The sequence below is a fragment of the Neurospora hispaniola genome (assembly GCF_033458365.1).
Source record: "Neurospora hispaniola strain FGSC 10403 chromosome Unknown B0T23scaffold_1, whole genome shotgun sequence".
Classification (NCBI taxonomy): Eukaryota; Fungi; Ascomycota; class Sordariomycetes; order Sordariales; family Sordariaceae; genus Neurospora; species Neurospora hispaniola.
Window position 1 is genome coordinate 1973839 of NW_026944406.1, and position 25683 is coordinate 1999521.

The 25683-nt window shown below is 53.2% G+C and overlaps 13 protein-coding genes across 13 annotated transcripts; 8 read left to right on the plus strand and 5 right to left on the minus strand.

The window, feature by feature from the left end:
- Window positions 1-1158: 1158 nt before the first annotated feature.
- On the plus strand, window positions 1159-3141 carry B0T23DRAFT_9743 (uncharacterized protein). Its single transcript, XM_062842078.1, has 2 exons — window positions 1159-1724; window positions 1777-3141. Exons 1-2 carry the CDS (start codon window positions 1556-1558, stop codon window positions 2976-2978), a joined length of 1371 nt encoding a protein of 456 aa, XP_062696787.1. The 5' UTR covers window positions 1159-1555; the 3' UTR covers window positions 2979-3141.
- Window positions 3142-3799: 658 nt separating this feature from the next.
- Window positions 3800-6141, minus strand: B0T23DRAFT_9747 (uncharacterized protein). The gene is made up of 2 exons (XM_062842079.1): window positions 5878-6141; window positions 3800-5819 (listed from the first exon to the last, which is right to left on the minus strand). The coding sequence occupies exons 1-2, from the start codon at window positions 5908-5910 to the stop codon at window positions 4047-4049; spliced, it is 1806 nt and encodes a 601-aa protein (XP_062696788.1). The 5' UTR covers window positions 5911-6141; the 3' UTR covers window positions 3800-4046.
- A 247-nt stretch (window positions 6142-6388) lies between these two features.
- B0T23DRAFT_369313 (WD40-repeat-containing domain protein) lies at window positions 6389-9357 on the plus strand. The gene has a single exon (XM_062836506.1). The coding sequence runs from the start codon at window positions 6483-6485 to the stop codon at window positions 9249-9251; it is 2769 nt and encodes a 922-aa protein (XP_062696789.1). The 5' UTR covers window positions 6389-6482; the 3' UTR covers window positions 9252-9357.
- Window positions 9358-10169, minus strand: B0T23DRAFT_450017 (kinetochore component CENP-S-domain-containing protein). Its single transcript, XM_062841073.1, has 3 exons — window positions 10034-10169; window positions 9849-9972; window positions 9358-9797 (listed from the first exon to the last, which is right to left on the minus strand). The coding sequence occupies exons 1-3, from the start codon at window positions 10064-10066 to the stop codon at window positions 9616-9618; spliced, it is 339 nt and encodes a 112-aa protein (XP_062696790.1). The 5' UTR covers window positions 10067-10169; the 3' UTR covers window positions 9358-9615.
- Window positions 10170-10340: 171 nt separating this feature from the next.
- B0T23DRAFT_450018 (protein trafficking Pga2) lies at window positions 10341-11382 on the plus strand. The gene is made up of 2 exons (XM_062841074.1): window positions 10341-10854; window positions 10939-11382. The coding sequence occupies exons 1-2, from the start codon at window positions 10734-10736 to the stop codon at window positions 11268-11270; spliced, it is 453 nt and encodes a 150-aa protein (XP_062696791.1). The 5' UTR covers window positions 10341-10733; the 3' UTR covers window positions 11271-11382.
- A 46-nt stretch (window positions 11383-11428) lies between these two features.
- B0T23DRAFT_349123 (uncharacterized protein) lies at window positions 11429-12861 on the plus strand. Its single transcript, XM_062836030.1, has 2 exons — window positions 11429-11963; window positions 12043-12861. Exons 1-2 carry the CDS (start codon window positions 11915-11917, stop codon window positions 12558-12560), a joined length of 567 nt encoding a protein of 188 aa, XP_062696792.1. The 5' UTR covers window positions 11429-11914; the 3' UTR covers window positions 12561-12861.
- Window positions 12862-15146, minus strand: B0T23DRAFT_369318 (uncharacterized protein). Its single transcript, XM_062836507.1, has 3 exons — window positions 14945-15146; window positions 14102-14809; window positions 12862-14021 (listed from the first exon to the last, which is right to left on the minus strand). Exons 1-3 carry the CDS (start codon window positions 14988-14990, stop codon window positions 13078-13080), a joined length of 1698 nt encoding a protein of 565 aa, XP_062696793.1. The 5' UTR covers window positions 14991-15146; the 3' UTR covers window positions 12862-13077.
- Window positions 15125-17667, minus strand: B0T23DRAFT_9797 (ribosomal protein S5 domain 2-type protein). Its single transcript, XM_062842084.1, has 2 exons — window positions 16997-17667; window positions 15125-16910 (listed from the first exon to the last, which is right to left on the minus strand). Exons 1-2 carry the CDS (start codon window positions 17294-17296, stop codon window positions 15624-15626), a joined length of 1587 nt encoding a protein of 528 aa, XP_062696794.1. The 5' UTR covers window positions 17297-17667; the 3' UTR covers window positions 15125-15623.
- Window positions 17668-19292: 1625 nt separating this feature from the next.
- On the plus strand, window positions 19293-19994 carry B0T23DRAFT_400810 (uncharacterized protein; the record flags this gene model as incomplete). The annotated part of the gene is made up of 1 exon (XM_062838525.1): window positions 19293-19994. The coding sequence occupies one exon, from the start codon at window positions 19293-19295 to the stop codon at window positions 19992-19994; it is 702 nt and encodes a 233-aa protein (XP_062696795.1).
- A 57-nt stretch (window positions 19995-20051) lies between these two features.
- Window positions 20052-21009, minus strand: B0T23DRAFT_369321 (putative ribosomal protein L38). Its single transcript, XM_062836508.1, has 4 exons — window positions 20818-21009; window positions 20701-20734; window positions 20489-20617; window positions 20052-20382 (listed from the first exon to the last, which is right to left on the minus strand). Exons 1-4 carry the CDS (start codon window positions 20845-20847, stop codon window positions 20333-20335), a joined length of 243 nt encoding a protein of 80 aa, XP_062696796.1. The 5' UTR covers window positions 20848-21009; the 3' UTR covers window positions 20052-20332.
- On the plus strand, window positions 21010-22303 carry B0T23DRAFT_369323 (uncharacterized protein). Its single transcript, XM_062836509.1, has 5 exons — window positions 21010-21042; window positions 21168-21517; window positions 21598-21610; window positions 21668-21801; window positions 21878-22303. The coding sequence occupies exons 2-5, from the start codon at window positions 21482-21484 to the stop codon at window positions 21959-21961; spliced, it is 267 nt and encodes an 88-aa protein (XP_062696797.1). The 5' UTR covers window positions 21010-21042; window positions 21168-21481; the 3' UTR covers window positions 21962-22303.
- Window positions 22304-22452: 149 nt separating this feature from the next.
- Window positions 22453-24624, plus strand: B0T23DRAFT_369329 (putative zinc metallo-protease). Its single transcript, XM_062836510.1, has 4 exons — window positions 22453-22675; window positions 22750-22932; window positions 22991-23737; window positions 23803-24624. The coding sequence occupies exons 1-4, from the start codon at window positions 22661-22663 to the stop codon at window positions 24244-24246; spliced, it is 1389 nt and encodes a 462-aa protein (XP_062696798.1). The 5' UTR covers window positions 22453-22660; the 3' UTR covers window positions 24247-24624.
- On the plus strand, window positions 24481-25501 carry B0T23DRAFT_10009 (uncharacterized protein). The gene is made up of 2 exons (XM_062831681.1): window positions 24481-24871; window positions 24954-25501. The coding sequence occupies exons 1-2, from the start codon at window positions 24798-24800 to the stop codon at window positions 25300-25302; spliced, it is 423 nt and encodes a 140-aa protein (XP_062696799.1). The 5' UTR covers window positions 24481-24797; the 3' UTR covers window positions 25303-25501.
- The last annotated feature ends 182 nt before the right edge of the window (window positions 25502-25683 follow it).

Genomic DNA, 25683 nt, shown 5'->3' on the forward strand with positions numbered 1-25683 from the left:
TACAAGGAAGTGTGGAGGCTTCCCCATACGCATCTTCTGCGCTGTCCCCACATTCAGTAACTGGTGGTCTTCGGTCATCAAAAACATCGTCATCGTCACTGACATAAATATTCTTTCCTTAACCCATTGGCAGTAAGTGGAATTTACCGGCCTGCTGTCATACGCTTGTACTCAATCAAAGTATGAACTGTCTGGTTCAACACTCCGAACGTCGTTATCGCTCAACTGTCCTGGTTCATGTTCCGCGTCGTCGCATGATGGCGGCTGTCACGGGGATGGGATTGTCCAACGCATTGAACACAGCATCCCGAACCTTTTTTTTGAAACGAGGCCTTCTCCGATGTTCTATACGTTGTATTTGTGTGCGGTCCTTCGGTTCTCAAGTCACCCTCGTCCCCCGAATATTGGACAGCCACTCCCCTCCCGCTTTCCCTCTTGCCACAGGCCAACCGTTGGCGAGCAACTTCCACATTCTCGACGGCCTCGTTCAGCCATTGTCTATTAGCCAAGGACGGGACGTGATGCAGGACAGAAAACGCCCCGCGACGCTCTCCAGACTTCCTCGCGCCCCGAGAGATGCCGTACCCGGGTCCCCTCTGCATCATGCTACATACTGCCACGACCGCGGCTTGCACGGCGACGTAGTCCAGCGAGTAAGGGGCCATCTGGCCTTGTCCCATTTTCAAAAACGCAGTGACGGGCTGGCCAAGTGGGCCGTCGGCCAATTGCTGTGTTGTCAGCTTGATGCCCAAACCCTTTGATCAAACCCCACGAACCGCCCCGGCACCGCTGAATGGGCGAGGCGACCGTCTCAACGTCGAGCTGCGGCAGGTGGGTTTGGCGTGGACTGATCTTCCATAGCATTGGCTGCTATAGGCTGCATGCATGTGCATCGAGAGACCATGATCTGTGTGCGTCTGCTCCTCCGTCTTGGTTGCTCCGAGTTTTCGGTCTTTTCTCTCCACCTTCTTTGTTATCTCGCTGTGTGAGCTGGATCGTGTGGTGATGGTGCGGTACTAGCAAGCTTTGACAAGCTCAACGGCAGCTCCGGTTGCATCCCACCTCCCACCATCATGTCCTCGTCTTTGCCCTGATTGGACGTCTCACCACTCTCCAGGAGGTGTCTGCCAACTTCTAGCGCTGGACGCTACATGACATCTCAGTTCCGAGTGGAAGATCTCTGGTCTGGTCACTCCATCAGTTCCGGTAAATGAGGAGTTGACTTGGCCGTCGTGCAGACTTTTACCCCTGGTGATGTGGGCTTCCCGTCTCCTACTTATGCCCGTCCGTCTCCCAGCGTGGGATCGGTTCGTTTTGTCACAAGATCCTTTTCTAGTGAATCGAGAATTCCATTCGCTGTTTGCTTCACCTCAAGAAAAAGAACGCAGACTGTCTGGACTACGTGGTCCTGTCAAACCGAGATCGCACTTGAAGGTCGTATTGCCCCTGGCTTTCTTACACGAGGGCGTCGTACCTGCTTTAGTCAACCGGAGGCCCACTCCTTCCGTGTTTCTCTCTTGGTCAGGTCTCAAGGTATTGTCTTGCCTTCGCCATAATGCCAGGAAGACATCGCGCCCATACTACCGAGCACCCGGCGAAGGGCTTCAAGTGGTTCCCATGGAAGCGGGAAAAGAAAGTGGTGGTCGAGCCTGTGCAGGTGTGGTCAGATTGGGTGTCAAGTGAAGATGGAACCTACTTCTATCGAGCCAGGAAATTGGCTGACGGTAAGCCCTTGAAAATCCTTCCTTGTTGTACCCCAGCTGATTTTTCTCGCAGGCACTTGGGGAGATTATGAATACACAGAGGGTTACTACATGGGAGGTTATGCGGGGGAATATGCCGGAGGGTATGCCGCAGGATATGCGGATGGGTATATGGGAGGTATAGAGATACCCCAGGAGAAGGAATACCACCCGGCAGTTGCGGTCAGCCCTTGGAAACTCCCCGAAGAGCCCGTTGCGATCATGCCAGAGAGCTCCGAGGTTATGGAGGATCCAGAACCCAGGTACGCGGAGATCGCAGAGTCAGAGCCCATTGGAGAGTTTTCGGTCGCAGATGAGGAGGAACAACATCAAGGCACTACCACCAACGCCACCTCAGTCTCGGGTGATGATGCTTTTGACAGCCCGCCAGAAGACGACGGCTACCGTGAAAGCGAGCCCTTACCGACCGTGCAAGAAGCGGAGCCCATGGTGTTCACTCACGAACCAGAACCCTTTCGAGCCTTGTCCCCGATGCCAACATTGCGGCGAGAGTACAAACCGAGGCGAAGGCATACAACCGGGGCCGACACCAGCGTACCAGCTTCGTACCACCGCCCGCGAGTTCCCCATCGGCATACATTCAACGAAGGCCACAAAGACAGTCACAGCCAAGATCATCACCACCACAGACGCACCAAAAGTCACGACTCGAACCACAAACAGCCGCTCCTATTCTCCATCTTCTATGCAGTAACCAAAACCCATGCCGGCCCCCAAATCCGCCGCATGCCCTCCGCTTCACCCCATCGATCCTCCACACGCGGCAAATCAACAACACGCACCTCCACCCGCCCCTCAACCGCCACATCCTCCTCCTCTTCCCGCGCCCCCTCAGCTTCAGTAAGCAAGCATCAAGACAATACCAGTACCAGAGTTGCCGTCCCTAAAACATCTACCCAAAAACCAACGACAAAGAAACCGCCAGTCACTGCCAGGTCAACAAAGCCCAAGAAACCACCAGTGCCCACAGCAAGCGAGACCACTGTCGTCGTGCCCCTCGACACGGGCGTGCCGTCTGTGATTGCGCCGCCGGGGAAAGCGACGATCACCAAGACGAAGAAGTTTAATTCCAAGATTAAGAGCGAGAAGGAGATGAAGGTGGATAGTAAGAAGATGATTAAGGGGTGGTTGGCGGGGATGGAGCCAGGAGCGGAAGACAAGAAGATGAAGGGTAAGGGTAGTGGGAAGGAAAGAGGGAGGAGGATGACGAAGTGATGAATGGGGTTATGAAAGGATAGGTTCTTGGGGGGGATGACTTTGGTTGATGAATAATGGCTGATGAATTCACAAGGATCACGAGGATTTACGAGATAATGATAATAGAGGCCGGACGGAAAGAGGGGGTTAGCGTAACGGACGCTGGAGTTTTATCGGGTTTTTAGTAAATTAGTAATTGGTTTGTGATTCTTTATGAATCACTCCCCTCAAAAGACATGGCAGCCGGTAAAAGACGGCTGGAACATGAAGCGGCGGCAGGAGTCCACTCGGATTCCGTCTGGTCCCAAACCTGGTCCTTTTCTATTCGTCTTTATGGCCGCCAATGGAAATTGGAACCTGGGATCCGAAGAAGCAAGAGCATGAGCAGAAAGGTCGCTACCTTATTGCGTGTGGCAGGCTAAAGAGCGTTGAAGGGCGAAGGGCTGGCATGTTTGTTCTACACGCCCGGTCCTCCTTGTGTAGCCAACAAGGTCAGGCCGAAGAAGGTTACGAAGAAGAAGAGGAAGAGAACGATGACGAGAGGGGTCCCTCCTTCTTGTGGGGCAAATTCTGGAGAGTTCCGGTGGTTTAAGCGGCTGTGGTTGCGGGATGGTTGACTGCTTACGCATAACCTGTCTTCTGCTAAGTAGGACAGGAGACGGAGTAGTAGAGGGACTTGCAACGAACGCTATTTTTTCTTCTCTGTCCTTTTGCTTTTTGTTTATTGGGTATAAAATAGAAACGGTAACGAACAACCATGACAAATGCCACTCTGATAGAGTACTTGTCTTGTAGTATATACTGCTGGCTTCGGACCAGGCATCTACCGATTGATATATTCAAGCGTGGAAAGTTCTATAGCAATCATGCCTTATATAGCTCTGCTCATCCGGCCTTTCACGTTCCTTTTCACCTACTCTTCACCTCCTCTTTAGCTTCTCTTAGCGCTGCTCCTCTTCAGATCTTCTTCACCCCTCAATTCAGGTCCCCTTCACTTCTCTCTTCATTTCTCCTTCGCTTTATCTTCACTTATCTTTTGACCTTCTTCCCCTTTGACCCTGTTAACTCTCTCCCCCTCGTTGATCCTCATTCCTGAGTCCTCCTCTTCACCCCCTCCCTCTCACACCACTCCTCATCACTCATCCTAAACCAATCCGCCACGCACATCATGCCCGCCCACAAATCGCACTGAATCGCCAAGTGCACCATCTCCAGTGCCAACGCGTTAAACATCCTCCCCAGCGAAAACGCATCCATGAACCCCAAGCCGTGAAACGCCATGTCCAACGTCGCCCCTTCAAGCCCCATGCGCCTCGCCATATACGGCCTCGCCAGCCCCAATAGCGCCAAGCTCTCAAACGGCGTCATCATCGCCCTTGCAGCACAAAGTCCTAGCGCGCCCGCGGCGAGGACGTGTGGCAGGCGCGTGAGGCCGTTGTCTCTGTAGAGAGGGGCGTCCAAACCCAAGCTGCTGCTATTATTGGTTTGTGTTTGTTGCGAGTTCCGGTTCGAACCAGAAGAGTTATCAGGCACGTTAGGCCTCAACTCGGCGGCCCAAACTGCTGCGCCGGGAGGGATGGGCGCGGAGTCGCTGGTGGCGGAGTCGCTGGTGTCAACGTCAAAGGTGATTAGAGTGGGGTTGACGTGCTCGGTTTCTTCGTCATCGTCGCTGAGGAAGGGGGCTTCGTCGGCTGTTGCTGCTGGGGATTGAGATTGGGATTGGTTTGTGTTCGAGGTGGATCCGTTGGGACCGCCGGGAGTGCCGGGACCGGGACCGCTGACGGAGATGATGCTTTGGCGGCGGCGGGTGCCATCGGGTGGAGGACCGGTAGGGAGGGCGTCGTTGGTTGGAAGGGTGTCGGAGGGGGCGTGGACCATTTCCCAGCCTGCTTCGAGTGCGTTTGCGCTTGGGGCTTGTTGCTGTTGTTGCTGCTGTTGTGTTGGTGTCGGTGTTCGTGGCTGAGTTTCTTGTCGCTGTTGCTGCTCTTCTGGTGTGGGCGTGGGAGGGATGTATGTTCCACTGGGCGGTTGTAAATAGGGGACTACCTCCTTAAGAGTCCTCCTCCTGCTGAAGTTGATGGGTTTGGGCAAGCGTCTCTGGATTTTCCGCCTAAGTGACCAGACGAGCCGTGCGTATATTTTTGAAAAGAACCAGTAGCCGGCAAAAGGGGCGATACCGGCGACAAAGGCGCCGAGCCAGCTGATGATGCTTCCAGGGGTAAAGGAGGATGGAAGTTTTGGTAGGAAGATTGGGGAGTCATTGCAGCCTGGAATGAAGAAACCAAGGGTGGGAACCCATCTCGAGGTGTTCACAAGGCCGGTTCGTTGCATGAAGACAAAGACCTCTAGGTGCAAGTTGACCCAGGAGAACACGTACTTGACCCATGGGTATTCTGGCATGTCGAATCCAGCAAAACTATCGCTCAGGACATACGATGGCAGCCCGGCCCAGAGGTACTCTCCCCATGACTGCTGGCTTCTGTGAAAGTGAAATAGACGAGAAAAGGGAACATGGGCGTAGTCCTTGTACAGCAAGATACGCTGCCTCAAGCCGTTGACTCCCCAGACTCCGACGGTGGCCAAGACCTCGCCGGTGAGGAACAGCCTCCTCCCAATTCCATCTTCGTAGTACTGGTGCTTTGTGGCGGCTTCGTATAGAGCTTGGGCCTCGTTGATGCCACTGTCTGGTTCCGCAACGCCGATGACCAGCATAACTTCGTTGTGAGAGCGGATAATGTCTCTGTTGATGCGCCGTGTCTCTGGATTCACTGGTCGTCCTCGGTCATCATACAACTGCTCTGGTGCTCCGGGTTGGGGCTCGCCAGTGCCCTCAACTACCTCATCGTAGGGAGATCGGCCCTGTCATTGGTGTTAGAATGAAATTGTAGTTCGGAAGTCTTGCAACGGATGAGCTTACAAGGGCCTGTGATGTCAGTGGGCCCAACCGCATAGTGAAAGGGTCAACTGGATTCAGGAGGTGTTTGTATATTGCTACCCGGCATTTGCCAAGATGTCTATGTGTACATTACACGGTGAGATCTGACCAGTTGCTGGCCATCCTCGTCTCACAGAATCCTGTGCCAGAGGCTGCCAGTGTTATGGTGAAGATAGTGGTGGTCGGTATAGTTGATGAGTGATGGAGACTGGAACAGATAGTTGACGTTGGTGGGGGCGCTTGGGGAGCACAGCAAGCCAAGGGAGGGTCAGTCAGCGCCATGCCCGGCCCGGTCATGCTCCAGCGCAGTGGGTGCTCCAGTGCTCCAGCGTGGTTCGTCACGGCTTCCACTTCCTACAGGGGTTGGATCTGCATGGCGCTAAGATAACCTTATTGCCTGGCCTTATCGGCGGGCGGCAGGCATCGACCCGCGAAAAGTTTTTGGGATTGGGGACCTACTTTGCAGTGTACCACCCTACACTACGTTCTAACAGCAGAACCCCAAAGGCGGCGGCGCGCAATCGCAACCCCTCTTGCCTCTCTGTTTGATTTAATCCACTTGTACAGCCAGACACTCCGTCACCACAATGGCGTACAGGCAAACCACCACCAAGACGACCTTCGAGGTCAACAATGTCATCCAGCCCATTTTCACAGGAGGTTCCGTAGCCCTCGACAATGGCGCTAGGATCCTCGCGACCACCCTCGGCGAGCAGGCCGTCCTCACAGAGCTCAACACCGGCAAGCAGCTCGCCGAGATCGAGGGCGATGGAGAGCCCATCTCGACCCTCACCATCACCCCTTCGGCCTCCCACCTGATCGTCTGCTCTCGTTCTCTTACTATGCGCATATACTCCCTCAAGGTCTCACCAGATTACGATTCCATCGAAGCCACCCTTGTACGCACCACGAAGCCCCACGCCACCCCCGTCGTTGTTCTCGCGGTCGACCGAACTAGCACCCTTCTTGCCACCGGTGCTGCCGACGGCGCCATCAAGATCTGGGACATTGTCGGAGGATACGTTACCCATACCGTTAGCGGCCCGAGTGTCCTCATTTCTGCCCTCCACTTCTTCGAGATCGCCGCTCTCGAGGACCAAGCCAGCAACAAGAACAAGAAGAACAGGCGAAAGAGCACAGCCGATGAGGAGCAAGCTCAGGATGACAGCGTCGCTTCAAAGTTCCGTCTTGCCTACGGCACACAGGACGGCAAGATCCGCATCTTTGACCTCAGCAAACGCAAGACCTACCCCGTTTACGCCGACCCGACTTCGAGGAGAGAAGCGCACGAGTCCAACGTACAAAGCCTTGACTACTCGCCAGAACTACATGCCCTTCTCAGCGGTAGCAGAGATAAGACAATGACAGTATGGCTGTGGAAGGAGGGAGCATGGAGGGGAACACCCATGTTGCGCCATGAGGGCGTTGAAGCTGTCGGCTTCCTCAACAACGGAAGCTTGATGTATTCGGCTGGAACAAGTGGCCTTCTTAGGCTATGGGACACAACCACACACCAAGAAATCACAGCAAAGCAAGACGCCAAGTCGGAAGCCGAGTCGATAGTGTCAGCCCTTGTTCTTCCCCACAAGAACCTCGTTGTTTGCGCCCAGTCCGACTTCACCCTCGCCCTCTACCGCACACCTTCGGTCGCCGATGCCACCAAGAAGTCGACGAAGCCTCTGGAACCCTTCAGGCGCATTTCGGGAACACACGACGAAATTCTCGACCTTGTTTACCTTTTGCCCGATCAGTCTCTCATGGCTCTTGCAACCAACTCGGAAGATATCAGACTTGTATCTGTGGCGGATAAGCAGCCCCAGCTGGGCGACGAGGAGGAGGGTGCGGCATACTTTGGTCATGACGTAGCTCTGCTGAAGGGACACGAGGATATTGTCATGTCTCTTGATGTTGACTGGTCTGGTCACTGGGTTGCTAGTGGTGCCAAGGATAACACAGCTCGCCTCTGGAGGGTCGACCCAGCCAACAACTCGTTCGAGTGCTATGCAGTCTTCACCGGCCACATCGAGTCTGTCGGCGCTGTCGCACTCCCCAAGACCGTACCTCCTGAGAACTCGGAGGCGTTCAAGAACCCCCTCGACCACCCGCCCGCATTCCTCATTTCCGGTTCCCAGGATCGGTTCGTTCAGAAGCGCGACATTCCCCGAACATCACAAAAGGGAGCCGTCTCAACCAGTCTGCGTCGCTTAGCCCACGAGAAGGATATCAACGCTCTCGACATCAGTCCCAACGGAAAGCTTTTTGCCTCGGCATCACAAGACAAGACAGTCAAGATTTGGGATTCCGCAACATTAGAAGTCGTGGGTATCCTCAAGGGCCACCGCAGGGGTGTCTGGACTGTTCGGTTCGCGCCTCAGGGCATGCCTGCCATTCAAGGCGAGACCGGCACCGCTGTTTCCGGTAAGGGTGTAATCTTGACCGGTTCTGGTGACAAGACCATTAAGCTCTGGAACCTCTCGGACTACACCTGTCTGCGCACATTCGAGGGCCACTCCCACAACGTCCTCAAGGTGGTTTGGCTGCGCCTTCCCAAGGCCGCTGACGACGGTGAAGACGAGGCTGCTGCTGCCGCCTCCAAGGCCAAGCAGCGCATCCAGTTCGCCTCTGCGGGCGCCGACTCCCTCGTCAAGGTCTGGGACGCCAACCTGGGTGAGACCGAGTGCACGCTCGATAACCACGAAGACCGTCTCTGGACGCTCACGGTGCACCCCAAGACCAACATGCTTGTGTCTGGTGGTTCCGACTCCCGCGTAACCTTCTGGAAGGACACTTCGGCCGAGACCCATGCCGCCGCGTCCTCGGCCGCTCTCAAGCTTGTCGAGCAGGAGCAGCAGCTCGAGAACTATATCCACGCCGGCGCCTACCGTGACGCTATCATTCTGGCGCTGCAGCTCAACCACCCCGGTCGTCTCCTGGGCATCTTCACCAACGTGGTCACTACCAACGCCCCCGAAGAGGGCTCTCTCTGCGGTATCAAGGCCGTCGATCAGGTGCTTGGTAACCTCTCCGACGAGCAGATTTTCCTGCTCCTGCTGAGGCTGCGCGACTGGAACACCAATGCGCGCACGGCGCCCGTGGCGCAGCGCATCCTCTGGGCACTCGTCCGACTCTACCCTGCCAACAAGTTCTCCAACCTGTCGGTCAAGGGCGCAAGGGGGCAGAAGAGTCTGAAGGAGGTGCTCAACGCGTTGAGGGTGTATACTGAGAGGCACTATAAGCGCATAGAAGAGCTGGTGGATGAAAGTTACCTTGTTGAGTATACTCTGCAGGAAATGGACAGTTTGGCACCGCCGGCGATTGAGGAGAGGGATGGGGATCTGGTTATGGCTGATGCATAGATTTTTGTCTTACAATTTTGGAAGCATAACGAACGGCTGGGAAAAGTAGCAGTAGATTTTTTCTGATATGGGATGAAATAATGTGATACCAAGTTTGAAACACATACACGTATAGATCGAATGCTAGTGTCCCGTTTGCCGATTGTGTGATTGTTGATGAAGTTTTCTTGTGAGAAGCCCATTCCTAAATCTATTTTATGCCTCGCCCTGGGTATCAATATTGCGTGTGTAGCGTCAGCCATGTACCATAATGGCCGATTCCTTTGGTAACGTTTCTCGTTGCGTCGTCGACCCCCTAGTTTAACTCACCATGCCTCGAGCAATCGTTGAAGGCTTAAGGCTTGTCTATCATGGTGGCTCTCCGCTATTTCTGTTTCTCACTCCTCGTCTTCTCTTTAGCTTTAGCTGCCTTGAGGCGATCCACACAATCCTTGATCACAGACTGAAGGTCACTGTTCCGCCTAGCAAGCAGAAGCACGTCATCTGTGGTAACGGTGGTACGCCCAGCATGTTGGCTGAAGGTTTCCAAATCGATGGCGACGTTTTCTGATACCCAAAATTTAGTAACAAATCAACTTGCGCTGAGAGGAAACGTACCAATTTGAGTCCACACAAGCTCGGTGAGAGCTCCGATGAACTGAGGAGTAGCATTCATGTTGCGACGGAGCGACTCATCGTCGACCATCTTGCCAATGGCGAACCACAGGGCTGATTTGAGACGCTTCTCTTGTTCAGTATTTGAGGCTAGAGCTCGCGGATAGAAAAATCATCAACACACTTACCTCCTGGACATCTTCACCCGAGGCGTCGGCCATTTTGGATTATGTAAGTGATACACTTACACAATTATCCGGCATCCCCGTTTAAACGACGTTCGGCTGGGGGGGACGCGTTGAGCGCGTCGGTAGTGGGGTAACCCTGCGGCTGGCACTTGCTGTAAAGTGAATTACGTAATGCGGCTCTAGTCCCACTAAGGTGAGTGCCTGCCAAGGGGCACACTCAGTGGGGCAACTGGGTGCACCCACATCGGCGCCGGTGGGGTTCCCCCGAACGAAGTTGATGTAACCTGTACGTATCAGTCAAGTTCCCGTGCCGTCGGCGTCCCGAGTGGACGTTTCTCGCGCAGATGGATTATGGAGCACACCAGCCCGTCCGCAACTTCGCAAGTGCCGTGTCCGTTCAACACTTTTTTTCCTCCCTTCTCCTTTTCACAACGACTCTAGACTCTTCTTCTTCTTCTCTCTTTCCTCCTCAACTCCGGCAATCTCGGGATCCTTCTTTGTAATACTTTTTGAATTAGGCTTCTTTTTCCTTTCGTACTTAATCAGTCGACAGCGAAACCTTTTCATCCGGCGTTTCCTCAAGACTTGACCTCTGCCTACCGTGTTGTCGCAAAAGCATCTCCCACCGCCCTTTGCGCAAAGAAGCCTGAAGACAACCACCACATAACAACCAAACCCCGCACGAACAAAACCGACCAAGATGGACGGAATAGCCAATGTTGTAACGGTCCTGGGTGATCGTATCACCAACAATGTCGTGGGCACCTTCGCCAACATGACGGCGGAGAAGTGGATTCGCCTGATCATCATTGTCGGAGCTTGTGAGTTGCAACATCATTTTCTTCAAGAGCGCAATGCGCAGAACCAAGTCAAGCAGAACAGCAGCTGACAATGCGCCATCACAGATGCCCTGTTGCGCCCCTACATCATCAAGCTCGGCGGAAAGGCGCAGATGAAGAAGCACGAAGAAGAATCCGCTGAAGCCCTCAGGGGCACCATCTCCCCCAACGAGCTGCGCGGACAAAAGGCCATGGTCCGTCTTCCTGGTGAGGACAGCGACTCGGAAGACGACGAGGCGCAAAACGGAGAGTCTTCGGCGGCGGACTGGGGCAAGAAGGCCCGCAAGAGGCAGCGCATGGTCATCAAGAAGCTCATCGAGGCCGAGGAGGACAAACTGCGGGAGAGCAAGGAGGAAGAGGAGGATAAGGACATTGAGGAGTTCCTACTTAAGGACTAGAAAAAAGAACTGGGTTCGGGTTTGGGTATGACTGACGTTGGATGATATTATACATTAAAGTATGGATGACGACGACGAATACATAATAATCAAATAATAATGCATTTACAAGACAAGACATCTGATGGAGTGACAAGTTCTGCTTACATGTGAGAAGGCTAAAGAAACTGTGTTGCGGGAAAGGTGGGACCTTGCAACCTGCATTCTGTGAGTGAAGCATGTCTCGGCCTGCAGCCAGAGAGAAGGCAAAACGAGTTCATTAGGACCCACTTCTACGTCCTTTTAACATTCACTCACCTTCCACTTGACTTCCTTAATAAAGCACCTTACACACCTCAACCTCCAAACCTCATCCAAACCTCACTCTCGACGCGCAGCTTGAATATTGCTACCCCAGCGAAACCTACCTACGATTACCACAGAAAATCGCTAGACAGTATCTATATATCAGTCATTCGACCTAGCGCGGACTCTTGCTTCACCACCAGTGAAGTCATCAAAACAGCTTCACCACCATCAATCAGCGTCATCGAAGCACATCAGCGAGACTCACCCACCAGCGAAGCGGCCTTGTCGTCGCCCATTCCTTGCCACAGCAGCCAACGAACAGAACCAAATACACTTCTTCACACCACAGCTCCAAGATGGCGACTATCTCAAAAGACGAAGCCATCATCCGCTCCTCTGGCGAAGGTACGCCCACTCACTCACCCATGAGTTCCTACCATCTTCTCACCTCACCTCACCCAAACTAACTCCTTTTGCCCCTCAGCCGCCCGCGCCTTCACAGACTGGTACTACACCCAACTCACCGACGGCAAACCCGTTTCCTCCTGCTACGTCAACACCAACGCCAAGTACCTCGCCGCCTCGCACCCGCCCGCCGACATCTGCATCAACGGCCAAGTCGTCGCCACGCCCGAAGAGTGGGACGCCCTTCTCGAGCAACAGCGCCTCATCACTTTTACCCAGCAAAAGGGCAAAGTCAAGTACGAAGTCGAGGGGTTCGACGTGCACGTCATCAACAAGGATTACCGGTTTGCTGCGCCCGCAGAGATCGTGGCGGCTACGGATGCCAAGATGATGCAGCGGACGGAGGATGCGCGGTTGATGATGGTGGTTACGGTGGCTGGGAGTGTGACTTTTGGGGGCAAAGAAAAGGGCACGCCGCCCAAGCAGCATTTTTCGGATGTCTTTGTTTTGGTGCCGAATTGGGATTATGTGACGAGGCCCAAGTTCAAGGGGCATAAGAGGTATTTGGTTGCTAGTCATACTTACAGGGCTTATTAAGGTGTGATGGCTCGGTATGACAGATGGGGGACACAATGGGAGAAGCATGAGGTTGTTCTGTGAGCGGATACTAGAAGGCATGTATCCGAGGTATTTGCTTCACTGGATTTTCACATCAGCCAAGAGTTTATTTCAGCGTTTTTTTTTTTTTTCCCTTTTCTTTTTCATTTCGTTTACATGCGTTTATGGATTTGGCGTCAGGGACGGAAAAGAGAAGGATGGTTACATGGCTACGATCATAATCGAAGCGAAGCATGTGGAAAGCTGATACCACAAAATACACATTATACCTCGAAAAGCCACCAAAAATGATACTACAAATTGTTTTACAGCACAACTACCAAAGCGAGCGGCTTGGGAATCCTCCCCCGAATAATCCAAACTACCCGATGCCCCCTGACCATATGATCGCTACTGAGCTACCCTACAACTGCTTTCAATACTCTTGTCCGAACCGTTCGGCCAAAATCATCCGTTTCTTGAGAGCCACCCATTTCTTCAAAATCAGCAAAACCTCCTAGGCTGCCGCAATTCCCTCCTCAGCCTTTTCAACCTGCTCTCCGGGCGCCTTCTCCCTCTCACTTTGTGTCAAACACTTCCTCCTCCACTCCCAATACCCTCCCCGAATCTTATCCCACTTCTCCGCCAATCTCCTCAAACACAGATCCGCCTTTTCATTCTCTTTCTTCTCCGCATAAATCTCCGCCAACAAATCCAACGCATGCGTACTTTTAACCTCTTCCTCCTCCTCCCCTTCACCCAACTTATTCACAAACTCCTCCACAAACCCCTGCACGCTTGCCAGAGGCTGGCCGCCCTTCACCAACACGCCCCGCATGTAATTCCACGGGCTCTGGTTCTGCGGCGCCAGATACACCTTGTTCTGGGCATACTTCACCTCTCTATCCACCAGCTCCTGGGGCACCTTTTCATCCTTTTCCGTCGCCGCCTTGCCTGGCGTCGCATACTTTGGGTTAGAGAACACCAAAACGAACCGGTGCGACCAAGCACTGTTGTTTCGCACGTCCTCGTCAATCATTTTCTCAATCGACTTTAGTTCTTCCTCGTCCTCCCACATCCCCAGCTTGCCGACCAGCCACGAGCGGTACGACCAGACGTGATAGTTCTTGGTGTCTTCGGATAGGATGGCGATGAGGAAGTCACGTTCTTGTTTGGCGAATTGGGCAAGAGCGTCAGGGTCGGAAGAGATGGTGGGGTAATAGTGCTCGACGAGCAGGTGGCGGTGGTGCCAGATTTGGTAGTTCTTAAGGTTGGCGAGCGCAACTTCATTAAGCCACTCGATCTCGTCCGGGATGGATATGCCCAGGGCGAAGATGTTGGCGGCGCGGTAGAGCCAGACGGTGTAGTGGGCGGGGTTCATGGCGATGATGTGCTCAGTTAGGCGAAGGCAGCGGGGGGAGTACTCCTTTGTGGTCATGACGGCGCGGAGGTAGGACATTGCTATTTTTTTTTTGACAAGAATCAGCTTTGATCATGACCTGATTGATGGAAAGGGGAAAGAAAGGAAGTGTGTAACATACCCTCAGCATACTCAGCCGGATAAGTGATTGCCGCCAGCGCGCCCTCGGGCTCCTCATGCGGAATAGGAACCACATCCTCCCACTCCACGCTCTCAGCCAACTTCCCCGTGATAGCGCCGTACAAATCCTTCTTGAGTGCAGCCATCTTGCTTCGTCTGACCTTCTCTTCGTCGATCTCTCTTTCCGTAACAATAATCTCCCGTCCGGACCTTGCGTCGACAAACCCTCTCTTCTCACGCTCAACGTTCTCCCGAAATACTCTGCTCGACACTTGGAGCGCTGTCAATGCGATCCGCTGCCTGAATCGCTCGTCGAACCGCTCGATCGTGTAGCTGCCGACGTCGTGGCCGTTCCGATCAGTGCCCCAGGTAGTATATGGCTCCGGCTTGTGCTTGAGTCCGCGGACGATTGAATTAGTCCCGTTGACGGTCCACCAGATCTCCTTGGACGCTTTAGGACCGAGGAGGCACGAGCGGCTGGCTGCGGGCAGGCGGTTGGTCAGGTGTAGGAGCTGGTCGCAGATCCAGCCTTTCTGGTCTTCTTTGGAGAGTCTGCTAAGTCCTTGTTGCCGACGGGCAGCTTCGAATGGACGGGTCTTCTCGAAACGCTGTTGGCTACGTTCGAGTACGGTGGTAGGTTCTGATGGTTGCGATGCTGTTTGGCTAGTAGTATTGGTCGTGGTGGGATTGGAGGTGGTAGTCGCTGGAGCTTTGACAGGAGAGGACCGCCCCGATTAGCTACCTTTCCAATTATTGTACCAACAGCCACATAAGCTGCAAACAGAAACAGGGAGAGAAAGACAAATAAGATCTTTCGAGGTCGAGTACCAAAAAAGAAACCTACTTTCGGTTGCTTTGGGCTTTGTGGCCGCTTTACCTTTGGACGGCATCGTTATGAGGTGGTTGCTAAGGGGGAAATGGTGGGGTCTTAAAGCGGAACGGGGACCTTGCTGAACGCATTGATTTGCGGTCGTCGGATTGCAAAAAGATACAAACAAAGTGACCGAAGGACGTCAAACAGAAGCCAGTGGCGCATCAAACAAAACAATCGCAACTTGCAAGTAAGCACAATACTTGACATGCACGGGATATCATGATCCCCTTGGTAACTGCAAACATCGCTTGCCGCCTCTGTTTTTCTTTTTTCTCCTTCTTCTCTTGACGTTCCATCTACTTATTCCAGAAAGATGCCGTTGAAGCAGTACCTTGTTACTTCCCCGTCACTTCACCTCTTCATGACCTCATCGCCACTAATCTTCTAATATACACCCTCATTAAATAAGTAATACTCATTACGTAGTAATCATGCCATCTTCGCGTCCAACAAGAATAGAACGCGATATGTACAACTGAAGTGAGGAAGTCTAATCAGGGATCTGCCTCCTGCCAGCTCGTTTTAGGTATCGTGGGGGGAGAGAGAGAGACCCTCAACACCAAGATGCCTGTCTGTCATCCCTTACCTGCACACCGACATGGGGGACTGACTCTATTAACGTCCCAAATCAGCTCAGCCCCCACACTCTCTAGTCCCGGTTCTCAACCCTCCAGAACTTCCAGCCCTCCCGCTCACCCCGATCGCCATGTACACCGACAAGTTTCTCAAGCGCCTCGTTACTGTCCGCACTGAGGAACTTCTCAAGGTCAATCTCCATGCCGCCCTCCTCATCCTCGTCCATCCCGTTCTTCAGCACAGCCGGCCAGAGCACGCCAACACCGTCGCTACCGAGTGTTGTCTCAAACTTGGAGTACCCCTCCTCGTCCAGGCGCTGCTCCAGCTTATCCAGCTTCTCGCGCGGCACTCCCGGCCGCAGCAGCGTGATCGAGCATCCGCCACCACCCGCACCAGTGAGTTTCGTCCACCCGATACCCTCATGGTCCACGAGTTCGCGCACGCGCTCCAAGCGGGGGTGCGACACGCCGAGTGACACCAGCAGGCCGTGGTTGATGGTCATCATCTCGCCCACCTTGCTCAGGCTCTCCTCGTCCTCCGTGTTGAACCCTTGTTCCTCAATGAGCTGCGCAGAGCTTTGCGTGACCTGGTCGATGGCCGTCAGGATGGTACCCACCAGCTGCGGGTGCTTCTTCTTCAGCGTGGCTACCTTGGCGACCTCGTGCGCCGTTGACTTGGCCGTCCTGGTGTCCACGAGGAGCAGCGGGAGCTTAGGGAAGTCCCACAGGGGGCGCACAGAGGGCGGCTGGTTGTAGTCTGTCCGTTGGAAGACAACCGCCTTGCCCTGTGTTGATACCGTGTTGTCCACGCCCGAGGGGTTGCCGTGAATGAACATCTCGTAGACAAATGCCCACCGGTTGATGCGCTCAATTTGTAGCCTGGCCTCCTCGGGAGGTTGGTCGGGGTGAGGACCGGACAGTGTCCGAAGCTGGAGCAAGAGCGCTGCCGACAGGCAGACGGCGATGGTCGCGCTGCTGCCCAGGCCGGCTCCAATGGGAATCGTCGAGCGCAATGTGTACTGGCAGCCGGGAAACGACTGGGAGCCAAGGGAAAGGAACATGTAGAGGAAGGAGCCGGCCGAGTTCTGGTGCACCTTGCGAATGTCGGCGGGCTTGTCTATCGAGACATCGGCGAGGAAAGGTTGTACGGCGTCAACGAGTTCTTGGTCAATCTCGGTGACGAGACTGTAGTAGTACTTCTTTTTCCCTGGTTGTTGGAAGATCTTCCATGGGAGCTCGTCGATATTCCACGAATGATTGAAGTCGATGTCAGGGAATTTCAGCGTTACAGTTCTCTTGGACTTGGAAAGCGTGTTGACGAGCAGGTAAGATCGCAGCGAAATGGCGGCAGCAATCGCAGCCTGATGAAGAGGAACAACCGTTAGCCTCTGGGAATCATGACCCCCCTTTCCAGCATCACCATGACCTAGGCGCTTGATCGACATACCTTGCCGTGAACGACTGCGTGCTCTCCAAACACAATGACTTTTCCCGGTGCCGAAACCATGAACGTTGGCATCATGGGACTGGACTTTTTGCGTTCCATTCTCTGTCGTATGGGTGTTACCATGCTGTTGGTAGGAGAGCCCCCGTTGACGGCGCTGCTGGCGCTTTCTTCAATCGTCACTCTGAGACCATTACTGGGGTTTCCGTTGACGGCTTCGCTCGCATCACCATTTACGGGTTGGTTTCCCTGCTCGGACTCGGAATGGACTCCATTGACTCCGTTGTGTTCTTGCTCCGCCATGGTCAAAGGTGGTTTTCTTTGTGCGTATGTTGTACGTAATCGACCCGAGCGTCCCTCGGTCTGTGTTCGGCGACAACAATACCAACAATGCTAAGCGGGAGGGGCCCTTCAAAGAGGGGCTCAATATACGAATCCGGCGCAATTGGGTGAACCGTGGAATCGCCAACAAGATGATGGCTGAGTACTAGTTCACGTTGAGGTAGAACTGTGCCGAGGTGCTGATATGATGAAGAGCGAGTCGGCGTAAGGCAACCGAAGCTGCCTAAATAGGTAGAGATATGTAAGATATTGAAGGCCTAGAGAAATTGGGGGCTCAAGACGACAGATTGGTCCTAAAGCAACTGAGGGTATCGCGGCGTAGGGATGTTGGTCAAACAAGCGGGCGAGATGGAGGTTGTTGATGTACTGCCGATCTTTTTCTAGCTCGAGTCTGCAAGGTCCAGATGACGGATATTTATGCGGAGGCTGCGAACGAGTGCAATTGGTGTTCCTGATACGCCAGACGACCACAAGTTACACAAGGTGACAAGTCCCAGTATGTTTGCGATGGAAGCAATCTTGCAGACGTGCCGTGTTGAGGTTGCGCAAAGTGACAGTTCGAAGGCGGCGGGCGCTGTCACGGTGTGTACAGACTTGGGTTGATTGGGTGCCGAGGGGTTGCCAACTTGAGATTACAGCAACTGCGGCGGAGAAGATGGACCCCGTTACGTGGGGATAGCAAAGCCAGAGGCGGGGAGCTGTTATGTACTCCAGCAGAAGAGGGTCAGTGGGCTCTGATATCTCGCTCTTTTTTTCTTCTTCGTACTATTCTACGGCAATGGTGCCTGATGCTATTCTTCTTTCTCCTGCTGTCCGTTACGCCCGAAGCTATCTACGCCTAATCAGAGCTCTTTGCTGTTGGAAATCTCAGCCCACACGCCGAAGCCGTTACATACTTTCCATGCTGAAAAGGGGTTGTCATCATGGACTTTGATTGACAGGGGTGGAGGCTTTTAGCTTTGGATTTCCTTCTCACGGCCGCTGATTGGCGCTTTCTGGCTTCTCAACACGACGCTAGCTTCCGGTGAACTGGACAACGCCTCGAACAGGGAGGGGGAGCATCGGGAGATCACAGAATAACAGGGGCTCAGGACAAGGGAAGCTCTACAGTTCTGCTCCCCAAGCTCAGTCCTCACTCAACTGACAGCTGCCCCATCGTCAGTTGAGTCTAGACTGCAAATGCGGCGCGTGGCATCACCCAGAAACTCGCTTGGTCCAGGACAAACATCAGGCAGGGTCTTGGAGAACAACAAGAAGCTTCAAAAGTTCAAATCTTTGCCATAGCTTTGAATCCCAATCGACATGCACTACGTCGGATGGTCACCTGAACTTTCCTTTGTCTCGTGGGTTTGTTAGCTCATTCCTGGCTATCTCTGGGGCCTTGATGACAGTCTCATTATTGGGTGGTGGGTTCGACATGTTTGTCGAAGTGCATACATGAGTTGGCATCATGCACCGAAACCCGAACACTGGCGATGCCCGACTCTATCAAAGATCGTGGGGCCATTTCTCGTCATGTATACGACATTAGCAGGGATTTGATCAAGACTGTTCAGAGAGTCGCAAGAACAAATCATCGCATACAATCTTTCTATCAGTGCTTCTTCTTACATATATCTAGCCTCAGATGACGGCCGGCAGAGCCTCTATTGATGTTGTTTGAACGACAGGGTATCATAATGATTCTTTTTTTGGGGAAGTCGGAGCGCGGATGGCATGATCTCTTAAACAGGCGCATATTGTCTACTGTGTATGGTGTCCCAACTGTGCCGCATGATTACGAATTTGGAGGTAGCCTAGTTTGCGTTTCGTATCGTCCCGAATGAGCGAGTCCGAATGAACTACAACCATCACACATAAAAGCTGTGTACGGATTCAAGTTTTGCTGCATTTTGAAGCGTTCAGACCGCCAAGCTCACAACCTGGCTTAATCACTAACGCAAAACATATTTCGAAGATGACTGTCACTGAAATTGCCATCATCCAAGTACACGCCGGTATCACCGACTCTACCCTCCGAGACACCTTCAGCAGGGCCATCACTGTCCAAGATGCATGGCACGCTCGCGCCTTTCCCGACCGCCCCTCTTCCGCCTCGGCACGGGCCGTGGCTTGTTTCCGGGGGATCGACGACGAGACGCAGATACTTCTAACAACGAGCTGGGGCTCGGTGGAGGAGCATTGGGCATGGATCCTCAGCGACGATAACAAGCAGCAGATGGAGGGCTCAGACTTGACCAAGATCATCGCAAATCAAGGGCCGCCCAACCAGCCAGGCGGACTGATCCTTTTCCACTTGGATACGAACATCTTTGGAAATAACCAGGCCACTACCGGCAAAGACGTGATTGCACTCCTCGATAGCCCGGTCATCAGCGTTGAGAGATTCTTGGTCGACACTGAAAAGAAGGACAGCTTTGCCGCAACGCTCCAGAAAGTGGAGGCGAGTATGGAAAAGGTCGTGCATCCTCACTTGGTCAGAAGCGGGCGCAGTGTCGATCGCGAGACGGGAGGTGAGGAGTTCGTATTGGTTTCCGGGTGGTCCTGTGTCGAAAGTCATACGCAAGAGTTCGTTGCGTCGTCCCAGTCTTTTCTGTACAGTCAGCTTGTTGGTATCGCTTCGTCGGAGGAAACACAGCACTACAGACGGTTCCTGTAGTGCCCTCTTTGACACTTAGACACTTGGTTGGGAAAATGCGCAAGTCTCGGTCCAAGAATTGGTCGCTCATGAATGTGTATTCAGACCCTCTGCAAGGGGTTGGTTTGCGGTCGGTGAGACCTTGACAACTAAAGAGTCATCGCGCTGCTCCGAAGACCTGCACCTGCTCTCGCAAGTACTCCTGTTCCCATTCCCATGAAGGTTTCCCCCGATCCGAGAACGCCGTCTTAGTTCGCGAGAATTAAATGTCCAGCACCAGAACCAGGCAGTTGAAAATCGTCATTCATTCGCTTCCCATTCGCGCCAAAGCAGCCATCAGTTCCTCATTGTCGAGAGATTTAAGCAGTCTGCTTCTTGTTGCGCTTGGCAACGTCGGCGATGGTCAGGGCTATAGTTTCGCATGTCAGTTCCATCATTTTCTCGCAACTGCTTTTTCCTGTCTTGTCCATCTCTCTCTCTCTCGATCTATTATTCGGGGGTCGGGGAGCGCGTACAAGGAGGGAGGGAAGCCTTGAGCTTCTCAGCCTTGTCGGAGTCCTTGAGAACAAGGGTGTAGAGGTACTTCTGGCAGCGGACCTTGAACTTGATCTGCTGAGTAGCCTTGTTCTTCTTGATCCGGGCGGCTGTTGGGTGAAAGCGTCTCTGTTAGAAATTCGTTCGGTTTTCGCGACGGTGTTTTCTCAGGTAGGCCCTCAGCCAAACGTACCGGAAGCGTCCTTGCGCCGGCAGATCTCGATGAACTGTAGTTGAAATCAAAGTCAGCAAAACAGCCCATTTGCACCATGCATGCACAAATTCAGCATGACGACGGGCATTTTCGTACCTTCTTGATATCTCCGATTTCCTGAGGCATTTTGGCGACTTGGTGCTGGACTTCCCGTACTTGTGGTGACGACGACAACGGAGTTCAGGAGCGTGGATGAATTTTAGGTACTATGGAAATAATTTTGTGTGGGTTTGGGGCCTGGGCGGTGCGAGTGGCTTGGTGGGGACGCGTGCGGGCAATGGGCCGCTAACGCGATGCACCCTTGTTTCCGCTGTCACTTCCGCCAGATCACACATGCCGACGTTAGCGCAAGCTTCAGGTGTGGCTGATGCTGCACTTTTGGTAGCTGCGTCGACTTGGGCAGATGCAGTGACGCAGGGAGCTCGTGTGGCGTCGACTTACCTCAGTCCAACGAACTGACTGCAGGCAGTCACTCACCATTAAACCGTCTGGAACATCTGACGGGATTGCGCAGTTTCGCCTTCAAGCTCGGTCGCATCTGGTCGAGGCCTCGGGAGGACACGATTCCAGTTTGTGTAATCCAGATAGTATATAATCAAAAACTAATCACGCGGTCATAATCAGAGCTTCTTTTGTTCCAAACCAAGTGCCACCTCACTAGACAACTCAGTTAGGGCGTTAACGTTTTGTAGTAGTGCGCCTACCCCTCTTGCCTTACCACCGCTTATAACGCAGACAACCCTTTTCCGAACTACTCGATATGCCCACGGCACTAGATAAAGCGTTGAGATCACGAGTGAGTACCTCTTCACAACAACTCAACATCCAGAAGCAATCATGCTTGTCGAATCTCTTCTAATAGTTTCCGCGAGCAAGAACGCATTTCTTGGTGAGCTTCCTGTTTAACAGTCGGGCAGTCGACCGAAGCTTGACTAACCCCACATAGCGTTCGCCGGCATCGTGACGGGTGTCGCCGCATGGTCTATCTTTGGAGGCGAAGTGTTTCCTCAAGACCAGGCTGACCCAAAGGGCAATCCTGAAGAATGGACTCGCGAGGAGATGCGCAGATGGCTTGCACTGGTGAGTTTCCAAAGATTGTCAAAAGCTGACGCAAAACCCGACGCTAATGTTGGGAGCTAACTTTGATGATCACCAGCGTAATCTTCATCCACAAGATTCGGACACCCGGGAGCAGTTACTGGAAAGGATCCAAGCGAACTTGAGAATCCCAAGACAGTGAACTGGTCGTGCTGGAGAAATTGGAGGAACCCTATGATATGTTTATACCCCTTGAAGAATACCTAGCCTGCATTTATCTCTGTTTCATGTTCTTCATGACATTGCTATCTTCATAGCAGGCTGGCGATGGTATGGTCAGCTGGCTAGAGGACACATGCTGCTGAATCCTGTTCTCCCATCGTACTTGCATACTCGTGATCCCAACCGCTGAATACAAAATCATAAACCGGAAACCACACGATATGACTACATATAGACATCGGGAAATGCTCCTTAATGTCAACAGGAACCACTGTTTACGTTCGGAGATCTGTAAGGTGACCCGGGCCGGCAACATGCGAACAATCCAGCGTTGCGTCCGGGTTCGCGGGGAACCTCTACGACCGGGCTTATCGATAAGACTTAACCGAGCGGGGCGAGCGCAAGGAGAAGTAACCCAATCAACATGTGTAACTTCTAGTGTTCATGACTGCGCCATACACAGCAGGGTACGTAGCGGTACATGCCTGCAAGGAAGCTCCAAGCGGAACTGGGGCAAGGACAGGTTGTTGTTACTGTTTGTACCTTGTCTGGCATTGTGCTTATAACCAATGCGGCGGACAATCTGACACGGTCTTTTGGCTTTCATTGTTCCAACAAACAAACATTCCATTTGCGCATTCGGCGGAGCCTCTAGTAGACACGCCCTTATTGCGCGACGATGGAGTTTCTTCAGGTACGTTTTGCGAAATCCTTCTCCCTCGACATCCAAGGCGTGCACCGGCTAACATGGCACTCTCAAAACGACAGCGTCTCGCGAGGTTCCTCGACCGGCCTCTCTTTCCCTGGAAGAAGCTGATCATCGGTTTCTCTCTCGCCAACTACTTCATCGAAGGTTTCCTCGGTTATCGTCAGTATCAGGTCCTCAAGAAGACCAAGGTCCCCAAGGTGTTGGAGCATGAGGTGTCCCAGGAGGTCTTTGACAAGAGTCAGGTACGATATCTCCCAGGCTACGGGCCAACCGGCCACCATTCTCTGACACACGATACAGGCATACGGACGCGCCAAGGCAAAGTTCGAGTTTTTCAGCGGTATCTACGGTCAAATCCAAAACATCTTGTTCTATCAGTTCGACGTCCTCCCGAAGCTATGGTCATTCGCCGGCAACCTCCTCGTTCGGTTCGCGCCAGCCAGGTTCTCCGGCGAAATCTCGCAATCTATCGTCTTCGTTCTGTCCTTTGTCGTCATCTCCCAGATTCTCTCGCTACCGACTAGCCTCTACCACACTTTTGTCTTGGAGGAGAAGTTCGGTTTCAACAAGTCGTCTGCCAAGCTTTGGATTACCGACAAGATCAAGTCCCTGTTCTTGACCTTCGTCCTCACGCCTCCGATCCTCGCCGGCTTTTTGGCTATCGTGCAAAAGACTGGAAACCAGTTCTTCTACTATCTCTGGGTTTTCGTCGCTGGTCTCCAGGTTGTCATGATCACCATCTACCCGATTTTCATTCTGCCTTTGTTCAACAAGCTTTCTCCTCTTGAGGAGGGTGAGCTCAAGAGCAGCGTCGAGGATCTCGCCAAGAAGCTCAAGTTCCCCCTCTCCGAGTTGCACGTCATTGATGGTAGCAAGCGTAGTGCCCACAGCAACGCTTATTTCTTCGGCATGCCCTGGAAGAAGCACATTGTCATTTATGATACCCTAATTGAAAAGAGCGAGACCCAGGAAGTTGTTGCCGTTCTTGCACACGAGCTGGGTCACTGGAAGTTGGGTCACACCACTAGCCTCTTTGGCATCTCCCAGGTAAGCTGATGCTCCTTTGTTGTTAATCCCACTGTTTGCCATGAATTGTGACTAACAATGCACAGGCCCACTTCTTCGCCATTTTCTCTCTCTTCTCCGTTTTCATCAACAACAACTCGCTTTATACCGACTTTGGCTTCCACACGGTGCACCCTATCATCGTTGGATTCCTTCTCTTCTCGGACGTCCTTGGCCCTACCGATACCCTCATCAAGCTGGGCATGAACGTTCTCAGCCGCAAGTTCGAGTTCCAGGCAGACGAGTTCGCCAACAAGCTTGGTTACAATGCTGAGCTCGCTCGCTCCTTGATCAAGCTCCAGATCCAGAACCTCAGCACCATGGATGCTGATTGGATGTTCGCCACTTACCACTTCTCGCACCCCATTTTGACCGAGAGACTGAAGGCTCTCAACTGGCAGTCCACTGGAAAGGTGGAGGGCAAGGAGAAGGCCAAGGACAGTGAAGAGAAGACTGGTGTTGCTACTGCCACTGGGCGGGATGAGCTCTAAGTCAGTGTAGGATGATGCAAATGAGAAGGTGGATGAGGAATTGACAAATGAAGCTGATATACGTGGGATCACAAATTAAAGGAAATCAGCGCACTCAGCGAAGAGTAATCTACTTTATATTGCTTTTGTATCTTCTTGCTTTTGAATCTTCATCTTCTGATAGACAATCTAGAGAGAATCCGGCTTTCATTACCGAACAGGACGGAGTCCCTCAACCATGAACCTGAATCTTTTTATGCGGTCAATCATCGAATTCAGGGATGTGTTGTCGGGGTAAGACACATACACAACCCTAACCCTTGGTTTTCACAGCAGCAGCTGGCAACCGGGTGCAAAAAGCCCTCCCCGGACCCCGGCCGATCAATCGAACTTTGGACGGAGCCGATCCAGCAACCGCGCCCGCTCGTCGCGAACCACTCTATAGGATCCCCGAAACGCTTTGTCTTCGTCCCGGCGCATTCGGTCTCGCCCGGTCCTGTTCCACCCCCGCAATTCTTCAACGTCGACTACCACCACTACCATCATCGGCGACAACCACATCTGTAGACAAAATGTCCAGGATTTTCTCGTCGGCCCTCCAGGCTGCTTTCAAGCCGAGCGCTTTTCTTCCCAAGACTGCCACTCGGTACGCTGTTCTGCTCTTGCCTTCCCTCCCCACCCGCATGCCAAAACACAAACATAGTAACTGACTACTTCCCTAAATACAGGTCATTCTCCATCCTCCCCTCCCTCCGTCCCGCCACCTTGTCTTCCACCCCCAGTACCATCTTTCGCGCCCCCAACGCCATCACCGCGCCCTCGGCCTCCCCTAGTGCTACTACCGGTATCGACGGCGAAGCTCTCGACCTCCTCTCCGCCTCCTCCCTTATTTCAAGTCATCCGGCGCTTAGCGGGCTGGGCTCCCAGATCCGCTGCGGCCCGCGCCCGACGATGAGCGGGGCGACAAGGCTAGTGCAGAAGCGCAGACACGGTTTTTTGAGCAGAGTTAAGACCAAGAATGGGCAGAAGACGCTGAAGAGGAGGCTGGCAAAGGGGAGGTTGAGGTTGAGTGCTTAAGTGGTTAGATGCTTGACTGAGACCCGCGGGATGTGAATGAGTGGAAATGGAAAAAAAGGAGAAGGCGGAAGTAAGGGGACACAATGGAGGGTTCGAGGAGCAACTATGTCGACGACGGCTGCGGTACCCCTGGTCTGGCACGCTGGTTTCTGTTCAAATCAGGAGTCCATGAAGCTCCAGAGACGGTCAATGGATTGCGCTTGATCTCCTATCATTTACGATCCGAGACGAAATCGCATGCCGAAAAGCATATCGCAGCTACCTCCTCAACGACCACTCGACCCTGATAATCATGGCGACCTGGGGAGGTAGGTAATCTGTGGCCCTCTCTACTGGTACAACTGGAACCGGTCATGAAAGACTGCAAACAGCACGGAGGAC

What these genes read in the sequence shown, in the direction of transcription:
- B0T23DRAFT_9743 (XM_062842078.1), top strand. Translation starts at nt 1,556, where the DNA reads ATGCCAGGAAGACATCGCGCCCATACTACCGAGCACCCGGCGAAGGGC. An exon ending in AGCCAGGAAATTGGCTGACG is followed by an intron (nt 1,725 to 1,776) that starts GTAAGCCCTTGA and finishes TTTTTCTCGCAG; the next exon opens with GCACTTGGGGAGATTATGAA.
- B0T23DRAFT_369321 (XM_062836508.1), bottom strand. Translation starts at nt 20,847, where the DNA reads ATGCCTCAGGAAATCGGAGATATCAAGAAG. An exon ending in CCGGCGCAAGGACGCTTCCG is followed by an intron (nt 20,618 to 20,700) that starts GTACGTTTGGCT and finishes TTCACCCAACAG; the next exon opens with CCGCCCGGATCAAGAAGAAC. An exon ending in CAAGGCTTCCCTCCCTCCTT is followed by an intron (nt 20,383 to 20,488) that starts GTACGCGCTCCC and finishes GCGAAACTATAG; the next exon opens with CCCTGACCATCGCCGACGTT.
- B0T23DRAFT_10009 (XM_062831681.1), top strand. Translation starts at nt 24,798, where the DNA reads ATGTCCAGGATTTTCTCGTCGGCCCTCCAGGCTGCTTTCAAGCCGAGC. An exon ending in CTTCCCAAGACTGCCACTCG is followed by an intron (nt 24,872 to 24,953) that starts GTACGCTGTTCT and finishes CCCTAAATACAG; the next exon opens with GTCATTCTCCATCCTCCCCT.
- B0T23DRAFT_369313 (XM_062836506.1), top strand. Translation starts at nt 6,483, where the DNA reads ATGGCGTACAGGCAAACCACCACCAAGACGACCTTCGAGGTCAACAAT.
- B0T23DRAFT_369323 (XM_062836509.1), top strand. Translation starts at nt 21,482, where the DNA reads ATGCCCACGGCACTAGATAAAGCGTTGAGATCACGA. An exon ending in TGCGCAGATGGCTTGCACTG is followed by an intron (nt 21,802 to 21,877) that starts GTGAGTTTCCAA and finishes GATGATCACCAG; the next exon opens with CGTAATCTTCATCCACAAGA.
- B0T23DRAFT_450017 (XM_062841073.1), bottom strand. Translation starts at nt 10,066, where the DNA reads ATGGCCGACGCCTCGGGTGAAGATGTCCAGGAG. An exon ending in CGGGTGAAGATGTCCAGGAG is followed by an intron (nt 9,973 to 10,033) that starts GTAAGTGTGTTG and finishes GAACAAGAGAAG; the next exon opens with CGTCTCAAATCAGCCCTGTG. An exon ending in GCTTGTGTGGACTCAAATTG is followed by an intron (nt 9,798 to 9,848) that starts GTACGTTTCCTC and finishes TTTGGGTATCAG; the next exon opens with AAAACGTCGCCATCGATTTG.
- B0T23DRAFT_450018 (XM_062841074.1), top strand. Translation starts at nt 10,734, where the DNA reads ATGGACGGAATAGCCAATGTTGTAACGGTCCTGGGTGATCGTATCACC. An exon ending in GATCATCATTGTCGGAGCTT is followed by an intron (nt 10,855 to 10,938) that starts GTGAGTTGCAAC and finishes GCGCCATCACAG; the next exon opens with ATGCCCTGTTGCGCCCCTAC.
- B0T23DRAFT_369329 (XM_062836510.1), top strand. An exon ending in AGGTCTTTGACAAGAGTCAG is followed by an intron (nt 22,933 to 22,990) that starts GTACGATATCTC and finishes CACACGATACAG; the next exon opens with GCATACGGACGCGCCAAGGC. An exon ending in GCCTCTTTGGCATCTCCCAG is followed by an intron (nt 23,738 to 23,802) that starts GTAAGCTGATGC and finishes AACAATGCACAG; the next exon opens with GCCCACTTCTTCGCCATTTT.
- B0T23DRAFT_349123 (XM_062836030.1), top strand. Translation starts at nt 11,915, where the DNA reads ATGGCGACTATCTCAAAAGACGAAGCCATCATCCGCTCCTCTGGCGAA. An exon ending in CATCCGCTCCTCTGGCGAAG is followed by an intron (nt 11,964 to 12,042) that starts GTACGCCCACTC and finishes TTTGCCCCTCAG; the next exon opens with CCGCCCGCGCCTTCACAGAC.
- B0T23DRAFT_9747 (XM_062842079.1), bottom strand. Translation starts at nt 5,910, where the DNA reads ATGCGGTTGGGCCCACTGACATCACAGGCCCTT. An exon ending in CACTGACATCACAGGCCCTT is followed by an intron (nt 5,820 to 5,877) that starts GTAAGCTCATCC and finishes CACCAATGACAG; the next exon opens with GGCCGATCTCCCTACGATGA.
- B0T23DRAFT_9797 (XM_062842084.1), bottom strand. Translation starts at nt 17,296, where the DNA reads ATGGCGGAGCAAGAACACAACGGAGTCAATGGAGTCCATTCCGAGTCC. An exon ending in ACGCAGTCGTTCACGGCAAG is followed by an intron (nt 16,911 to 16,996) that starts GTATGTCGATCA and finishes CCTCTTCATCAG; the next exon opens with GCTGCGATTGCTGCCGCCAT.
- B0T23DRAFT_369318 (XM_062836507.1), bottom strand. Translation starts at nt 14,990, where the DNA reads ATGCCGTCCAAAGGTAAAGCGGCCACAAAGCCCAAAGCAACCGAAA. An exon ending in AAAGCCCAAAGCAACCGAAA is followed by an intron (nt 14,810 to 14,944) that starts GTAGGTTTCTTT and finishes CTCCTGTCAAAG; the next exon opens with CTCCAGCGACTACCACCTCC. An exon ending in TCCGGCTGAGTATGCTGAGG is followed by an intron (nt 14,022 to 14,101) that starts GTATGTTACACA and finishes AAAAAAAAATAG; the next exon opens with CAATGTCCTACCTCCGCGCC.